This window comes from Rhincodon typus, chromosome 5 (genome assembly GCF_021869965.1).
Source record: "Rhincodon typus isolate 14 chromosome 5, sRhiTyp1.1, whole genome shotgun sequence".
Classification (NCBI taxonomy): Eukaryota; Metazoa; Chordata; class Chondrichthyes; order Orectolobiformes; family Rhincodontidae; genus Rhincodon; species Rhincodon typus.
The window spans coordinates 115054088-115072559 of record NC_063336.1 but is presented as its reverse complement, the minus strand read 5'-3'; the positions used below and the strand labels follow the sequence as shown (position 1 = coordinate 115072559).

The following is an 18472-nucleotide window of genomic DNA, read 5'->3' as shown; positions in this document are numbered from 1 at the left end:
TTCCCATTGTGAAAAGCATTACCATTCCATTTGCCTTTGTATCCACTTGCTGTACCTGCATATTAACTTTGTGATCCATGTAACAGGATACCCAAACCCATCTCTACCATAACATTCTAAAATCTCGCTCCATTTAGACAATCTGCTGCTTTTTCTGTCCCTCCTGCCAAAGTGGATACTTTTACATATCACCACATTACCTTCCATCTCTTAAATTTTTGCATCATGAATTAACCTATCGATATCTGTTTGTAGATTCTATGCCACATCTTGACAACTTACTTTCCCTTCTATCTTGGTATCATCAGAAATCTTGGGTATGATACATCCAGTCCCTTCATCCTATTTGTTGATGTGGATTGTAAATAGTTGACGCCTGACCAATCCCTGTGAAACTCAACTAGTTACAATTTTCCAATCCAAAGTGACCCTCTTTCATCCCTACTCTCTGCTCTTGTTTGCTAAGAAATCCTTAATGCGTGACGTTACCTCCTACACAAGCTCTTAATTTGAGTAGCAAACTTTGATGTGACACATAGTATGTAGTTGTGTGTCCCTACTGTGATGAATGTCATGTGTTACAATGATACATACTCTGCCAACTATATTAAACAATGGAAATTGTCTCCTTGCATCTATGTGAACTGTACTCCCTACCAGCTGTGACAACTGTATCGCTGCATCAACTATGTTATTAACATTTCCCTGCTGTTGGTCTCAATGATAACCCCCAATCCAATCCAGCTACATAATCACAAACAAGGCATTCCAGTTGTGCCAGCTGTGATTCAGCACCATGCTTTCTGTCAGCTATTATTTACACTGACTAGTTAAAAATACTTTAAAAATATTACATGGCATTCCATTATGAGTCTTCAATTAACATAGTTAGGTCAAAATACTAAATTATACTGGAACAAGGCTCAAATAATGTAAACACAGGAAATATTTGTTGGTTGTGAAATCGCTGCCTTAAAAGCCTTTTTTTTATTTTCAAGGCAGATTACAATTCTCTTCTCAGTTGTGTATGAAAGCACCATAAATATTAATTAACAGAAATATTTGTAAAAGCACTTGGAACACTGGAAGCAACATGATATCAAATGTTAGCTGGATGCAATGATTAAATATATTTAGACAACAGGGTTAGAGATAAAATGCATCGGCCTAAAAGACTGTGAGAAATAGGAACAGGAATAAGCCATTTGGCCCCTGGAGCCTGCTCTACCATTCAATGGGATCATGGCTAATCCAACACTCCTCACATCCACTTTCCCCCTTATCCCCATAATATTTGATTACCCAACTGATCTATCTCAGCCTTAAATATACACAAGGACTCTGCCCCCACAGCTCTCTGTGGCAGAGTTCCAAACACACTCAACCCTCAGAAGAAATTCCTCCTCATCTCATTCTTAAATTGGCGCCTTTATTCTGAGACGATGTCCTCTGGTCCTAGACTCTCCCCTGAGGGGATACCATCCTCTCATCATTTACCCTGTCAAGCCCCTTTAAGACTCCCATACGATTCAATGGGCTCGCTTCTCATTCTAAATTAGAACATTTAACCTGTTTAACCTTTGCTCATAAGACAATCCTTCACTACCAGGGATCATTCTAGTGAACCTTGTCTGAATTGCCTCCAAATGAAATGGTATCTTTCCTTAAATAAGGGAACCAAAACTGCTGACAGTGCTCCATCACCTTATACAGTTGCTGTAAGACTTCCCTACTCTGATACTTCAACCCACTTGAAATAAGGGCCAATGTTCAATGTGCTATCTTTTTGCGTTTTGTGCACAAGTCCACCCAAGTCCCGTTGTGTTGCAGCTTTCTGCGTTTTTTTTCTCCATTTAAGTAATATTCTGTTCTTTTGTTCTCCCTTCCAAAATGAACCACTTCACATTTTCCTATAGGGTACTCCATTACCTTTCCAGAGATTGTGTTCAATTTGGTTTAGAATAACTAAAGTTGAAGTGAATCTCCAGGAGATTATGCTGAGAAGACCAAAGGATTTATACATTCTCAATTCTCATTTGCCTGCTCCAAATATGAATTAAGTTTTTGATTTTTGTTTGGGAGATTCAGATTTCTTTTTAAAATAATTGCAATCATATAGCAACATGTATATCATTTCAAATGTTTTCCAGCCAATAAAAAAGTCACTTATAATGTGGAAAAACGTAGCAGACATCTTGTACACAGCATGATCCTGCAAACAGCAATGGGATAATGACAATACAATGTGTTTAGTGAGATCAGCTTCATTGTAGCCCACAGAAGTGTTACACTGATTATCTTTTCTCGGTTCAGTAGAATCTGAACTCTCAATTCTGCTCCAATTGAGTTGAGGCTGACAGCCACAGAACTGTTTGTGCCTAAAATCTTCCAACTTTAAAGCCAAGCTTTGGGCAACTCTTAAAACAAAGTATCTGTATTTTTTATAGTTAGTGAAAAAGTGAATTCTGTTACAAATTTGAAAAAATGTAAAACTTTCCAAGGTGACACTTTAAATTTGAGATGATCATTTCTGTCCTCATTAATAATTAACTTGATAGTCTGTGTATTTTGAATAATATATCATCATTACAAAGCACACTACTCTAGGTACTTTAAATTGCTATTTATTAAGTTATTTATTACTTTAACCAATATACAGAATATTAGATTTTTAAAATTTTATATTCTTCCTTTTCATGCAGTCTTTTCTGCACGCATTTAAGAAATGGAAACTATTCCTAAACTGATGCAGTTATAATTTATGCTGGTTTGCATCTCGTTCCTAAAATGAATAACAAATCGAATCATATTCCTGCAGGCATACAATTATTATGTTTTCATTTTACTGAGTTTATTATTGCATTGTCATTTACTTCAGAATGAGACAAAACACTAACAGCATGTATATTTGCATAAAATAGAAGTCAGGAAATTGATTCACGTGCTTCTTTCATTTCCATTTTGCTACTACAATCATTTAAATAGCTATTGTGTGTCAAACATATCATACCCTGAGTATTGCAAAATGCAACAAATAAATAATCATAAAAAACAACTTTGATTGGAAAGCAGTGAGACTAATGAATACAATCAATTGACAATGTTTTGTTTTGTTGAACAGTTCTCAAATGTACTGATGTTCTGAATGGTTTCTTGATCTTGAATGCTACAGGCATCTATGGTGCTATCGTCACTGGCATTGGTGCTAATCATGGAAGAGATACTAGCAATGAGAGAATGCATATTTTTGGCATATATATTTCGAATATTCATGTAAGGTAAGGAACAATCCTCTGCAAGTTCTGTATTGCAGTGATTAATATCCACCATTTTATGCTTCCTATAGTATTTCGAAAATTTGTTGAAAATGATAGTGATGGGTAAAGCAACTACCAAAATCCCACATATAATGCAGACAGTCCCTATGACCTTTCCAAATAGAGTGACTGGATATGTGTCCCCATACCCAACTGTGGTCATGCTGATGGTTGCCCACCACCAGCTCATTGGAATACTATGAAGCCCTGACTCAGCTTCATCTTTTTCAACAGAATAAACAAGGACAGAGAATATGGAGATGCCAACTGTCAAAAACAAAAGCAACAGCCCAACTTCATGGTAGCTGTGCCTGAGCGTGGCTCCCAAGGACCGTAGTCCCACTGAATGCCTGGCCAGCTTCAGGATGCGGAATATCCTCATTAGACGAAGGATTTGAATCACTTTACCCACATTTTCCAACTCCTCGCTGTCCTCATCCATCGTCTCCACAGCTAGTGTGAAGTAAAACGGTAGAATTGAAACAAAGTCAATGATATTCAAAGGGTTTTTGAAGAATTTCTTTAGACATGGTGCAACTGTAAATCTTGCAATGAATTCCACAGTGAACCAAACTATACATGCGATCTCCAATCCTTCTAGAGCAGGATGAACAATCTCTTTGCCTTCCTCATCAAATTGTTGGAACTCGTGCATGCTATGAATGCACATAGCCACAATGGATGTAAGGACAACACTTAAAGATAAAATTGCCAAGGTTTTGGCCAAAAGCGAGTGCCCAGGATTTTCTAATCTGAGCCATGCATTCTTTCTTACTTTCCCACACCACATGTTGTCAAATTTATCCAAATCTTTATCCAAGGCTGATAGTTCTTCAAAGGAAGAATCAATACTTTCATCACTTTTCTGCTCCCAATCTTTATCCACCTTCCTCTCTTGGTACCTGTTGCTGCAGCAAGAGTCAATAAAAAGTTCATTAATTCCCCAGTACTCAATCTCTTGGCTGAAAGAAAACGCACACAGCTCCTCCATGACATGAAGTTTCCCAGTGTAGTAGAAGTTCAAAATGTAGCGGAATAAACATGGATTCCGATCAAAGTAATATTCCTTATCCACAACATTGTAATCGTCGCACAGCTCTAAAATAGCCTCCTCAGTGTCACAGTTCAGAAGTTTTCCTAACCTTGTTTGAGGAAACCGCTGCAGGGTACCTTGGTCAACTCTCTGCTTGTATCCTCCCACATTTATATTGATGAGTTCATGATCAGCCGCTGTCCTTTCAAACATCTGCCCGTAAACCATGTCGACAAGTCCTCATCGATTTGTTGCTTCCATTTAATATTTGGAAATAATAGACACCTTACACCTAAAATACAACAATTGTTACTTAACATCATACAGTTGCAAAGGTGGAGGACATGGTAAGAAATATCTAATACCATTCTAAAACAGAGAGGTCAAAACATAGACTCCCAGATTCCAATGAACTACACAAATGTTTTAATACTCATCCATATAGTTAAAATTGGACCCAAAGGTTTAAATATTATCTCCTACAATTATTAACCAATCCAGCAAATAAAAAGGTAAAAGAATAAACAGATAAAGGCTAAAAGACCGAACAGTTGTTTATATTCACAATTGAAACTTGTTTACTTTTCAGTAGAGTTGAGGCTGTCAATAAAATTGAGGAGCACTGTTAAGAGTATCAAGCATTTATCCAATGATGTTGCCAACTAAAATTTCAAAGCACTGTTTTGATAGATAATATAATTGGATAGCCATTTGGATTCAAGTATTCACGTAAAGGGTGACAAATTTATTGGAACAAGTGACCAAGGAGTCTATGGAATGGATAACATTGGCAAACTTTAAGAAAAGGAGATAAATCAATTTAGTTTGCAAAAACTGTTTCAGAGTACACAAAGGTACTTGTCAAACTTTTATATAGGCAGATAGCATATTGAGCCTTTTCTTCCCAAATTTACTCATGGGACATGGGCATTGCTGGTTGGCCAGCATTTCTTGCCCATCCCTAGTTGCCCTTGAGAAGGTGGTGGTGGGCTGCCTTCTTGCACTGCTGTTGGTTGACCTACAATTCAATTCCAATTGCCCATTGGAATCTTCAATTTCCCAGGCAATTCCGTTGGAGTCCATGCTGTTTGTTGAAAGGATGTGCATAAGTGGCATTGTGCAGGAGAGCAAAAGTGACTTTTACATTTGGCCATTAAGTACGTTAAATGGTGCATTGGTAGAACTTAATTGAATCTAAGAATAATGAGGAAAGCAGCAGTATATGAAGCTGGTGGTACACTGTCCAAATAATGTTTCTGTTCCTCATTATCCTTCCCCTCCTCCTTATAATTTGTTCCTCCCTCAGAATGATCCTTAAAGACTCTGTGCTCTGTGTTCCTCCTGCAGGTCCAAACGTTATTGCAATGCAACGTTTTGCACAACTCCATACACTATAACTGTTTTGAAGCCCATACCTGTCGCATTTTGAATGACACCTCCAGTTCCATGCAGGAAGCTGAAATATACCTTCAGTATGCCAATGGCTTTGTTGATAACTAATCTGGTGGTCACACAACATTAATTGTAGATATTTTCTAACCAATCTGTTCAAAGATGTTATTATATGCCTCTGGAGCAGGTGGGACTTGAACCAGCAACTCCTAGCTCAGAGGTAGGAACATTACCACTGCACCACAACAGCCCATAACATTCATTGTCCCAGTATTTAAATTTCATTCCTCAATAATTTGAGAGATGTTACTTTCTAAGCATTTCACAGCAATCAGTAGTAAATCAGCATTGAGGAGCAAGGAGATTAGCGAGGGTGAACTACTGCAGGATAACAGCATCGAGGAAGCTACCTGGGAATGTTGTGCATGCCTAAACATCTTTTTGTGTTTGTACACCATGTGGCCATTGAAGGAGTGGAAAGTCTTGTGGTTGACAAACACTCCTGATAATCAATGGTTATTTTAATTGCCATAAGTGGGAAGTCAATCAGAGCCACAATCCTACATGCTCATTCATTCTGTCTGATACCATTGATGATAAAGATCATTGAATTGTCAGGCCCTGGCAAAGAAATCATCAATCACCTGTGTTCTGTATTTGGCTGCCTCCAATTGCGAGGTCCCACAGGTATGACCAAATAAATCTTGGATAGATGCAGAAGCAAAGATGCTTGAAGGCAGTGACTAATGAAACATGGCCAGGAGAGTCTCTCTTAGCAGCACGATTTACTCCAGCAGACTGCAAGTGCATGCATGATCTGATGCAACATGTGTCACTACAAGTCTTTATAAGGCTTCTCACGACACTGGTATTCAAGCAGGCTGTGGAAGGTTACCCTCTGCCTATAGACATTATGCTGATATGGTATCCTGGGAGCTGCACTTCTCTGCTGCTCTGTGTTCTCTTGCAGGTCTGAGATGCCCAAGAACAACAGGCTGTTACTGATCAGTTTGGTCCTTAACTGAATTCCTAAGTAACCACAGTATCAACAGTACTGTTGCTGATCAAATCAATCAGAAATCCCAAATGCAGATTAGACTGAAGAACCACCAGGTGTAGAGACCATACATCACAGGAGCAGAAGCAGGTCATTCAGCCCTTCAAGACTGGCCTGCCATTCAATGAGACCATGGCTAATCTGAAAATCTTCAACTATTGCTGCTTTTGTTACTTGTATTGTAATATAAATGCTGATTGTGCCTCAGATACTGCTGGAAGTACTTGTATATGTTAGAATATTGATATTTTGGATAAGTATAAGACTATCCATTTTGATCACAGGAATAGAAAGGCAACTTAATATCTAAATAGTGAAATACTTAAGTGCACCAGCGCAGAGGGATCTGGGTGTCTTTGTGCATGAATCACAAAAATAGTATGCAGGTTCTAGCAGGAATTAAGCAAGGCAAATGGAATTTTGGCATTTGTTGCTAAAGGAAGAGAGTATAAAGTTAGGGAAGTGTTGCTGCAACTGTACAAGGCATTAGTGTGACTGGGATCTGGCGTATTGCATACAGCTTTGGTCCCTTTACTTGGGTAGGAATGTAGTTGCATCAGAGGCAGTTCAGAGGAGGTTCACTAGATTGATTCCAGAGATGAGGGGTTTGCTTTATGAATAGAGATTGAGCAGGTTAAGCCTACACCCTCTGGAATTCAGAAGAATAAGAGGAAATCTAATTGAAGTACATAAGATGCTAAAGGGATTGATAAAATAGACACAGAAAGGATGCTTCCTTATGTGAAACAATCTAGATTAGGAAGTCAGTGTTAGGATAAGGGGTAGCAGATTTAAAACAGACAACGAGAAATTATTTCTCTCAAGGGATTGTGAATCTGTGGACTTCACTATTCCAGAGTACTGCAGATGCTGGGGAGTTAAGTAAATTTAAGGAGGGGGGTAGACAGATTTTTAATTACTAATGGATTAAAGGCTTATGGAGAGTGAGCAAGAAAGTGGAGTCAAGGCCAAAATGAGATTAGTCATGGTCCTATCGAATAGTGGAGCAAGCTCGAGGGGCTGAATGATCTAGTCCTGCTCCTACTTTTTATGATCCAGTGATTGTATGGGGTTTTTCTGCATCATGGCCAATTTGATTAGGAGAGGTGTGTACGTGTATGAAACATCTTGGCATGGTAACTCAGTTCATTAATCTGTGCTGCCTTAATCCTACAATCACCTCCAGTGGTGTTAGCCACATTGGCACATTGGAATTCTCTCTAAATCCAGCCACCTTAATTTCAATCTGTTCAAGATTTTCAAGCCAGGAGATTTCTTGTGGCAATCAGTCATCTCCAGCTGGAGAAGTGTCAGTGAATTAGCGTGCAAGCATACAGTGAGCACATACAGATGCATTAACAATTCTGGCAAGGCCACTGGTTCAATGACATTGACCAAGAACCAGTGCCCAGTTGGATGGATGTGACTTGCAATATTCACCTCCAACATCCTTTTCAGACAGGGATAATCCCGCAAGTCCAGTGTAATTCCAAAGTCATTGCTTTCTTAAAAAAGGTAGGAAAACCAGGCAACAATCCCAAAAGCAATTATCCCTTCATCTTCTGTCTACAGCATAAAAAATGGCAGACTTAACTAGATAAAATCAGTTTTACAAATTTCCCTCCTAAAAACAGGAAGTTGGCCAGAGAAGGAAGAGTGACTGATCCTTGCAGTTACTTCCAACAGAGGCAGAATTTCGTAAATGATTGAAGACTGGAGCCATGTTCTTTCAACACTATCTGGTGCAAAATTATGTTATGAAGCTTTGAACAATTGATCAATACCACAAATCTTCTTAAGTTTATTAACACCCTTTTCTCATCAATCCTAAGCTGTGGGCATCACTGGCAAAGTCAGCATTTATTTCAAATACCCAATTGCCCTTGAGAACGTGGTGATGGTAGGTCACCTTGTTAACAATTGAGTTTATTTGCCACACCTTTTCAGAAGACAGTAGAAAGTCAACCAGACTGTTGTGGTTCTGGGGTAACAAAGGCCAGACCATGACAGAGGAGACATTTCCTTCCTTAAAAAGGACATGATGGGTGTTCACAACAAATGCCTACTCACTATGGATGGGAGGAAATGGCCTAGTGGTATTATCGCTGGGCTGTTAATCCAGAGACCCAGATAACATTCTGTGGAACCGAGTTCAAATCCTGCCACAGCAGATGGTGGAATTTGAATTCAATAAATATTTGGAATTAAGAGTCTAGTGATGACTGTAAATCCAATGTTGATTGTTAGGGAAGAAGCCACCTGATTCACTAATGTCCTTTAGGGCAAGATCCTGCCATCCTTATCTGGTCTGGCCTACATGTGACTCCAGTCCCAGAGCAATATGGTTGACTCTGGGCAATTAGGGATGGACAACAAATGCTACCTAGCCAGCAACACCCTCATCCTGTGAATGAATAAAGAAAAAATTACTGAGAAGAGCTTTTTTTTAAAAAAATCCCTCCTCACATATTGGCATTACCTCAATAACATTGGACAAAGGAAACTTGTCAAGAAACATTCTGGCATGAGAAACTACAGCCAGAACAACTTTGCACTGAAGAGCATCGAGTTCCTCGGAGTGACGATAACTGACAACTTGTCCTGGGCTTCCCACGTAGATGCAACAGTCAAGAAGGCACAACAATGCCTCTTCTTCCTCAGGCGGCTTAGGAAATTTGGCAGGTCCATAAGGTCCCTCACTACAGATGCACCATTGGAAGCATAGTGCCTGGGTCTAGAACGGTCTGGTACGGTAACTGCTCTGCCCAGGACCATAAGAAACTAGAGAAGGTGGTGTGCACAGCCCAGACCATCACGGAAGCCAACCTCCCATCTATGGACTCTATTTACACAGCTCTCTGACCAAAGACCCATCGCACCCCGGTAATGATTTCCTACAGCTTCTTCCATCAGGCAGAAGATACAGAAGCCTGAACACATGCACAAGCAGGTTCAGGAACAGCTCCTTCACAGCAATTATCAGACTGTTGAATGGACTCTAGCCTTAAATAATCTAACCTGCAATGCAACCTGTATGCCTCTAAGTGTTTTTGATTTGTACATCCTTTGTTTACGAGTGGTACAGGCAGATCACAGCAAGCAATGCTTTTCACAGTATTTTGGTGCATGTGACAATGTAAAAAACCAAAACCAAAAAGTGGGCCAATAAAATAAAATACCATTCTGCTTCATGATCCTGCAGTTGCCATGCAATGAAAGTGGATGTGCAACTAAACATGACCAATGAGGATGGCGTTAGGGATGCCAAAAGCCATATCGCCCCATCTGCCACAAAGCAAATGGAAAGCATCATGATTAACTTGAACACTGCCATTCATGGAGACTTGGAAACCCATCATGAAAGCATTTACTCATACCAGCCATTCTGGGTAACAGCAACTGATATTCATGCAATTGGTATCATCCCACTATCCAGAAGTGCAAAATTGCACAATGCGTATAGATTAAAGAACCAATATTGCAATAATGACCTAATCTCTGGATTTGACATCCGTCAATGATGATAGGCACCATTCAACTGATTCGGCACAGGTAAAGGATGATGCAACCACTAGTCCACAACTGGAAGGTGAGGAATGACCCGCATTGCAGCTGTGTCTATGAGTCCCTGATTGTGAAGTGCATCTGATCAGCTGCCAACAAAGATCTATCACAGAAGGCATGTTGCCCCACTTGGCATCTGGGAGGCAATCAAGACAATTGCCAAACTGGGCATTATGTGCTTTCTTACTGTACAAAAGTAAAACAATATGTAATCCAATCTGTTGTTCCTTTCCAAAATGGTTCAGAACATTTGAGAAAAGTCTAAGCAAAGAGAGCTATTTACTTGCTAGGCTTCGTAACAGCCAGTGACACAAACAATATAAAACTGCAAGGGAAGGATTAATGGGAAAAGTAATTATTTATTCCTCAATCAGATCAAAGTCTTTAAATCACAGAAGGACTATTAACATATGCATCTTTTGTCAAAGGTTTTATTAGTATTGTTATCTCTAGCTAAAGTAGTGGACAGATGAATTTCAGACAAATATGGCAATGGTTAACATGCTGCTATAACAGCAACTTGTCAAGCACCAGGGCTAATGAGTTTGACTGAGAAACATTTTAATGTGACAGCAGAGATAAGGGAGCATAATGCGAGACAAAGAACAATTATTCTGCTCAGCAGTTCACTCTAGGGTCTGAGGGGTAAGTTCTCTTCTGAATTTTGTAAAGATATTGTGCTCCTCACTTGTTTGTTTCTGTGTTGTTACTGTATGTAATGAACACTCCATTGGAGGATAAAGACCTGGGCCCTCACCCTTTGTAATCATTAGCTGTGTCAGCTGTGGTTCAATTGCTAGCACTGAACACCCACTGCTACACCCATACCCCTTCCTCAGACTCAGGAGATAAAGCGCAAATCCCATTCTACAAACTTGGGAACAAAATTCCATGCTGATGCTTCAACACAGTAAAGAGGGAATGCTACACTGTCAGAGTTGCCCCCATCTCCTCCTTTAAAAGGAGATATTAAGTGGAGCCCACCCCTCTTTAAGAACACAACAACAGAGTAGGCAACTTAGCCCCTCAAGCCTGGTCAGCGATTTAACATGATCAAGGTTAATCTCATCTTGGCCTCTCCTCCACTTTCCTGCTGCTCCCCATAACAAAAAATCAGTCTCTCTCTTCAAATTTATTCAGTGACCCAACGCCCACTGCACTCTGGGAGATTGAATTCTACAGGTCCTAAAACTGACTTCACATTCTAGATTGCCACGCAAGGTTAAACACCCTCTCTACATTTACTTTGTCAATCCCCTTTTAACATCTTACTTCCCTCAGTTAGATCTGCACTCATTCTTACAAACTCTAGACGTAGTGGCTTAAACTGCCCAATCTCTCTTCATAAGAGAAACGTCTCATTTCTGGAATCAATCTCGTGAGCCTTCTCTGAACTGCCTCCAAAGCAAATATATCTTCAAATGAGAGGATCAAATCTGTGCACAGTGCTCCAGATGCAATTTCACTAGTGCCTCATACAGTTCCAGCAACACTTCCCTATTTTTACATTCCATTCTGTTAGCAATAGTGCCAAAATTCCATTTATATTATTTATAGAGGGGTGGCAATGGCCTAGTGGCATTATTGCTGGACTGTTAATCCAAAAACCCCGATAACATTGAGGACCTGGGTTCAAATCCTGCCATGGCAGAAGGTGAAATTTGAATTCAATAAATATTTGGAGTTAAGTATCTAATGGTATCCATGAATCATTGCCAATTGTTGGAAAAACCCATTTGGTTCATTAACGTCCTTTAGGGAAGGAAACAGCCATTCTCACCTGGTCTGGCCTACATGTAACTCCAGAGCCACAGCAATGTGGCTGACTAATGAGTCAACATGAATCAACACGACTAATGAGGCAGCACAGTGGCTCAGTGGTTAGCACTGCTGCCTCACAGCACCAGCAAACCGGGTTTGATTCTACCCTCAGGCGACTGTCTGTGTGGAGTTTGCACATTCTCCCAGTGTCTGCGTGGGTTTCCTCCGGGTGCTCCGGTTTCCTCCCACAGTCCAAAGATGTGCAGGTAAGGTAAACTGGCCATGATAAATTGCCCGTAGTGTTCAGGGATGTGTAGATTAGGTGGGTTACAAGGGGATGGGTCTGGGTGGGAATCTGAGATTCAGTGTGGACTTGTTGGGCCAAAGGGCCTGTTTCCACACTGTAGGGATTCTATGATGATGATCTATGATCTATGACTCTTACTGCCCTTTGGGCAGTTAGGGATGGGCAATAAATGCTGCCTCGCCAGCAACACCCTCATCCTGTTAATGAGGAAAGGAAAAAAATATTAAAGTGCTTTCGTAAGTCCTAACTTTTGGAAAGTCACTGTTCAAATGTAATAATAATTATGTTGTTAAAGGATAGTCTAGCGAGTTCTGTGAAAGATTATCAACTGAAACATTATTTAATTTAACAGGGGTAATAGGGGTTTCACCTGGCAGCAAGGGAACCAGCAAAGGCTTCGTGTCACACTGTTGGGGAAGGCCCACTCTGTTAAATACCTATCAGGAAACTCAGAGGATAGCAACTCTCCACTGCAGGCAGTGATAATGGGACAGATGCTGGTAATGCACCTACCAGAGATGCAGGATCATCAACTGACCTGGGCCTCAAGTGAGTGCAGGTAGGTTGGAGGTCACAAGGAGGGGAATCAGAGGAAAATTCAGAGTGGTCGGTGGATCAGAGGCAAAGGCAAGGGAATGGATCTCAATCTTCCCCAATTCCTGATGGCCAGGTTCCTGGCTCAAACAAACTGACAATGAAGGACTCCTGTCACTGCCCCAATCAAACCATCATACCCAAAAGGGGTTGTATTTTGGGCTTTTTGTGCACCCATTCTGCTGGCTGCCATTGTTTGAACAGCTGCGATAGCAGGAGCAGACACTCAAGTGAAAACTCATTTCCCATCTATTGTCATCTGGGTGGGAAGGCACTCCACGAGCTTCCTATCCTGGATAAATTGTGCAGAAGCAGAAAGATGGCAGAGTCCCACAAAGCATGTTCCCTCCCCAATCTCTAAATATGCCACTGAGCTGCATTAAATTCCTCCTGTTAATTTTGCCTCTCTATGGATGCCGCCTCATCTGCTCAGAATTTCCAAAGCATTTTAAGGAAGGAAAACAAAGAAATCAAAAAGTTCCCCGTGATGAATTCATTGAAGAGTAGTGGGGAAAAAAATTGCAGTGCTGTTAGCATTGTTTGGCTAATAAATTGGAACTTTGCGTTATTTTTGAGCTAGTGGTCATTATTAATGACATTTATCCCAGCTGTAAAGTCAATGGATAGGCCATGGAAGTGCAAAAATAAATCAGAAGTGCTATTACAAAATATTGGAAACCATTTATTGGATAATGTATTTATTAGTAATGTTACAGTAATAAATACATTTCCAACATCTGAATAATATGGTCATAATTCTATACTGTTTATATCACAAATATGAAGTCACATATGAAGTCTCAAAACAGGACTCAAAACTTGAGCAAGTTTCATCAGTGAACAGATTCAGCATACAAAAGGGAAGCAATGACTGCATGTACTTATTAATTCTGTTGGATCACGCTGTCAACTCCAAAAATCCTTTTATACCATTAATAAAAATTCAAAACCAAAAATAAATGCTTACATTGCTGTTTTGAACCTGATCTTAAAGAAAAGTCACGTGTTAAAATAGCTACTTGAAGCAATATCATTACAGGGTCCATAAAAGCCAAAACCTCTTGAAATGATTGTGCCTTGACATGGTTAATATGTTATAATGCTGTCAAGCAGATCACCAGGCAATACAATCTGCATCTGCACTACAGAATACCACCTTGTCTATCATAAGAACAAATTACTGGGGAATACTGCCGAAAATCTGAAAAGAAAACAGAAAATACTGACAAGAAACTCATATTAAGCCGTGGCTGTGAAGAGAGAAACAGTTTTAGGTCAACAATCTTTTGTCAGAACTCACTCATTTACTGTTACATTGGCCCAGAATTTGCTGGAGTTGGGAATTTGAGGTAAGCACCACTGAGTTCCATTAATTTATTTATTTATTGTTTGAAGCGTGAGCTACTAACATAAAAAGGAGTTGAACTGGACATCTGGAACATTGCCAAGTAATGGCACTAACTAAATATAAAAGGACTGGAAGGAAACAGCAAATGGTCAGCAAAGGATACGTGAATTAATCAAATTCAATAAAGAAAAGGTAGAGGATAAGAAAGTTAATGTTCAGAAAGGAGGAAAGTATGATAATATAAATATTTAAATGTTAAAAGTTGTGGGGAAAATGATGTACTTTTTGCAAGAGTTCACAGTTTTAATTTGTTCCCTTTTTGAGCCTCCAGGGTTCAGTGACCTTCCAAGACTATAAATCACCCAGTTCGCCTTGAAAATGCAATACTAACTTTCAACAGTAACAATTCATAATCATGGTGCAAATCCAGGAACTGCTTAATACTCAGTGGACTGGTTGACAATGTGCTTCTGATCTAACAAGTCAAATGGTGGAGTTGGTTTAATTTCCAAGCAATGTCTGGGTGATTTAAAATCCATGCCATAGTTTTGCCCAGCAATAAATTGCTTAGGATGGAGAAGCTTCTTAAACTTGCTGTTAAACTGAGTGCCCCAAGAACTCTCCACTATTTTTCCAGCTAATTCTGGACCAAAATAGATTTTATCTTGGAATGCACTGAATGTGCTTCCTGCTGTTCAGCATTTGGAAAGTCGTACAATATAATCAAGATATTGTCCCAAGGCAACTGAATACCTTAAAGAGAAAGCAGACTGTAGAATTTGTATAACAGAACCCATTAAAATCTAACACTGAAGTGTTTAACAATGAATCATTTAAGAATTTAAAAAGGAAATGGATTGTTCAGCTTCCAATCACTTGAAAGAACTGTTGGAACTGTTCTTGGGGCACTCAGTTTAACAGCAAGTTTAAGAAGTTTCTCCAACTGTTGGAATACAGTGTGCAATCTGGTCTCCCTGCTATAGGAAAGATGTTGTGAAACTTGAAAAGGGTTCATAAAAGATTTACAAGGGATGTTGCTGGAGTTGGAGGGTTTGAGCCAGAGGGAAAGGCTGAATAGACTGGGGCTATTTTCCTCGGAGCGTCGGAGGCTGAGGAGTGACCTTTTAGAGATTTATAAAATCATGAGCGGCATGAATAGGGTAAATAGGCAAGGTCTTTTCCCCAGGTTGGGGAGTCCAAACTAGAGGGCATGGGTTTAAGGTGAGAGGAAAAATTTAAAAGGGATCTAAGGAACAACTTTCCTCACACTGAGGGTGGTCCATATGGAATGCGCTGCCAGAGGAAGTGGTGGAGGCTGGTACAATTACAACAATTGAAAGACATCTGGATGATACATGAATAGGAAGGGTTTAGAGGGATATGAGCCAAATGCTGGCAAATGGGACTAGATTTACTTTGGATATCTGGTCAGCATGGACAGTTGGACCGAAGGGTCTGTTTCCATGCTGGATACTTCATTGACTCTGACTCTATAACTGCTTGTAGGGTTTATGAACAGTGATGCTTCTGATGAAGGGTCTAGACCCGAAACGTCAGCCTTCCTGCTCCTCTGATGCTGCTTGGCCTGCTGTGTTCATCCAGCTCTACACCTTGTTGTCTCAGTGATGCTTCTAACACCAGTTGGAAAGAAAGTCAGTACATGGATGAAAAGTGGCTTGGGTAGTAATGTTGAAATGGGAATTATCACCGCTGGCCCTTGAAACAAAGTCGAAGGGCAAATCAGAAGAAAAAAATCAATAACAGCAAAAGACCTGAAAGCATCAAACCACTTTTGGAAATGGATCCGCCAAACAGACTCGTATAGAAATAATGGCCGTATTGAACTAACAATGAACACGTCGATTTGTCTCGCCAATGACCAAATAACTAAACTAACAATCTAGCAACACAACTGCAGGCTCATAGAACTCTTTCCCTAACATAACCTATCGATTTTTTTTAAGTTTCCCATCCCAATTGCTTAAGAACAGGGGAACCTCACTTTCTGGGTATCTCTGGTAATACACACTGTTGGTTTACAGCCGCAGAACTTCTTCCTAACCGGTCGTATTGCGAAAATATTTGCCTACTCGGCTTTCCGATCCAGTTGCCCGTGGAGATACACTGGGGGAACCGCTGGGAACATCTTTCTGTGACCCACACTCGCTGACCTGGGTCCCTCTCTCAAGCTGAATTTACCAAATTAGAGGTTGCTGTTAACGTTACAAAAAAGACCGTTCCATCGGATAAACGCCATGTTATTTTAAATAACTATCATCTTGCGTTTATATTCAGCGAGCGTGCTTTGAAATTGCTGAATATCACATTCTATTTGCATGTATGACCATCTGAATAATTTAACAAAACTGTCTTTAATCTTAAAACAGGAGCCTCTCTCAAATATTGACGGAATATCAGCATTGATATTTTTTTGAAAAAAATAGACTACTGCTATATCATTTGCAGCGCGTTTTATTAGTTACTTTCGACCTCGAAACTTACAGGATGTAACATCCTGGAAGATGTATCAATACGAGGGAGATTCCAAAAATTACAACATACAAAAGGCAACACTTTTGCACTTAAAATAACGAACGGGCGATGGAGAGAGTAAGTGATTTAGCGAAAATGTAGAGGGGAGGAATTTGAAAAAAAAATCACTATCAACGGGACAGAAGGATTTCAGGAAGATCTTTAAAATGCGTTATACACCCTAACGCATCTAATGGTTGTAAAGTGAAACTCTACAAGATGCATGTACGTTGCGAAAAGCCAACTATAAACTGAAGTTTAAACTGAAGAAATTACAGGACCCAGCTAAGATGTAAGACACTAAGTTATGGGAGGGGATGCAACAAACTTTGATAATACTGATATACGTAGGCAACGCCTTTAACCAGAAATGCAAAGCATAAACCGTGGCTAATGTGTGAGTGGGTGCTGCAAGACTTTTTGGAAGCTAGGTGTATTAACATAATCTTAAATCTGTAATGTCACAAACCTCGTCAGGGTAAGTTTCAAGCCACGAAAACTCACCACTCAGCATGCTACAAAGAAAACCCATTCAAATGAACGGTAGTTAACTAAAGGACCAAGCACACTGATCGGTAACTTTGAAATATAAGAATTTTATGTACATGTGTATTACCTTTCTCTGGATTTTGATATTATAGATTTTGTCCAAAGGTACACTTTCACCATGCAGTTGCAAAAACACACAAAACCCTTGGAAGTACATCCTGGCCGTTTTAATTGAAATACAACGTATTTGACTTGAAGCATCCTCGCTGCCCATACTCTGCTTCAACCTCTCCTCCTGCTGCTATTGCAGTCTGAACACTAGCTTATATCTGGAGGCGGGACTTGGCTCATTCGCTCGGTGGTTGGTCCGTCCTTTACCTTTTCACTTGGTTTGATTGGCTCTCTTACCCACTCCTTCCTACCATTGGAATTGTATGAAACGAAACGTGTGCAGTTCCTTTCTGCAAACTGACATTTGCTGCAATGATCCTAATCATACACATCTCAGTGCAGAAGGGGCTGTAACACAGTGCTGAGAAAGATGACTTGAAGAGTTTCATCAGTAACAATTGAGCGGCATATCTGCAAGTATGGTGCTGGTGCGATGCCTAGATTACAAAGTAGGGAAAGTGTCGCACCCAGCGTCCCCTGACGAAATATTCAAAGTTGTTGAGCAGAATGTCAAAAATACACTGCATTTTCAGCAAAGTCTAAGTGGACTTGTGCTGTACTATATATTTTTGAGGTTTATTAGGAATTCACGGTAGTGCGTTTTACTAGTTGGTTTGTCATGTAAATGATTGGAATACTAAACGAAGATTCGACCACACGTTTGTGTCTAAATGAAAACACGCTGATTTTAAATGATTCATTAGGAAGGATCAATGCTTTGTCACATAATCCCATCACTAGCCTTAAAAAAAAACACTTGGGGATTATTGTAGCACACTTTTAGGTTGCTGTTACTTTTAACCAACACCTTTTAAAAGCAAAACAGCGCATCAGCTTCCTATTTACAGAAGATATGTGGCAGCTCGTCATAACTATTTGATGTTTCAAGCGCCACAGATTCGAAACC

General features: G+C 39.9%; 1 protein-coding gene across 1 annotated transcript; it reads right to left on the bottom strand.

The window, feature by feature from the left end:
- Window positions 1-2932: 2932 nt before the first annotated feature.
- Window positions 2933-17670, bottom strand: kcns3a (potassium voltage-gated channel, delayed-rectifier, subfamily S, member 3a). The gene is made up of 2 exons (XM_048597245.1): window positions 17522-17670; window positions 2933-4642 (listed from the first exon to the last, which is right to left on the bottom strand). The coding sequence occupies exon 2, from the start codon at window positions 4576-4578 to the stop codon at window positions 3091-3093; it is 1488 nt and encodes a 495-aa protein (XP_048453202.1). The 5' UTR covers window positions 4579-4642; window positions 17522-17670; the 3' UTR covers window positions 2933-3090.
- Window positions 17671-18472: the final 802 nt, after the last annotated feature.

Excerpts from the sequence above, each read along its gene's own strand:
- kcns3a (XM_048597245.1), bottom strand. The coding sequence starts at position 4,578 with ATGGTTTACGGGCAGATGTTTGAAAGGACAGCGGCTGATCATGAACTC.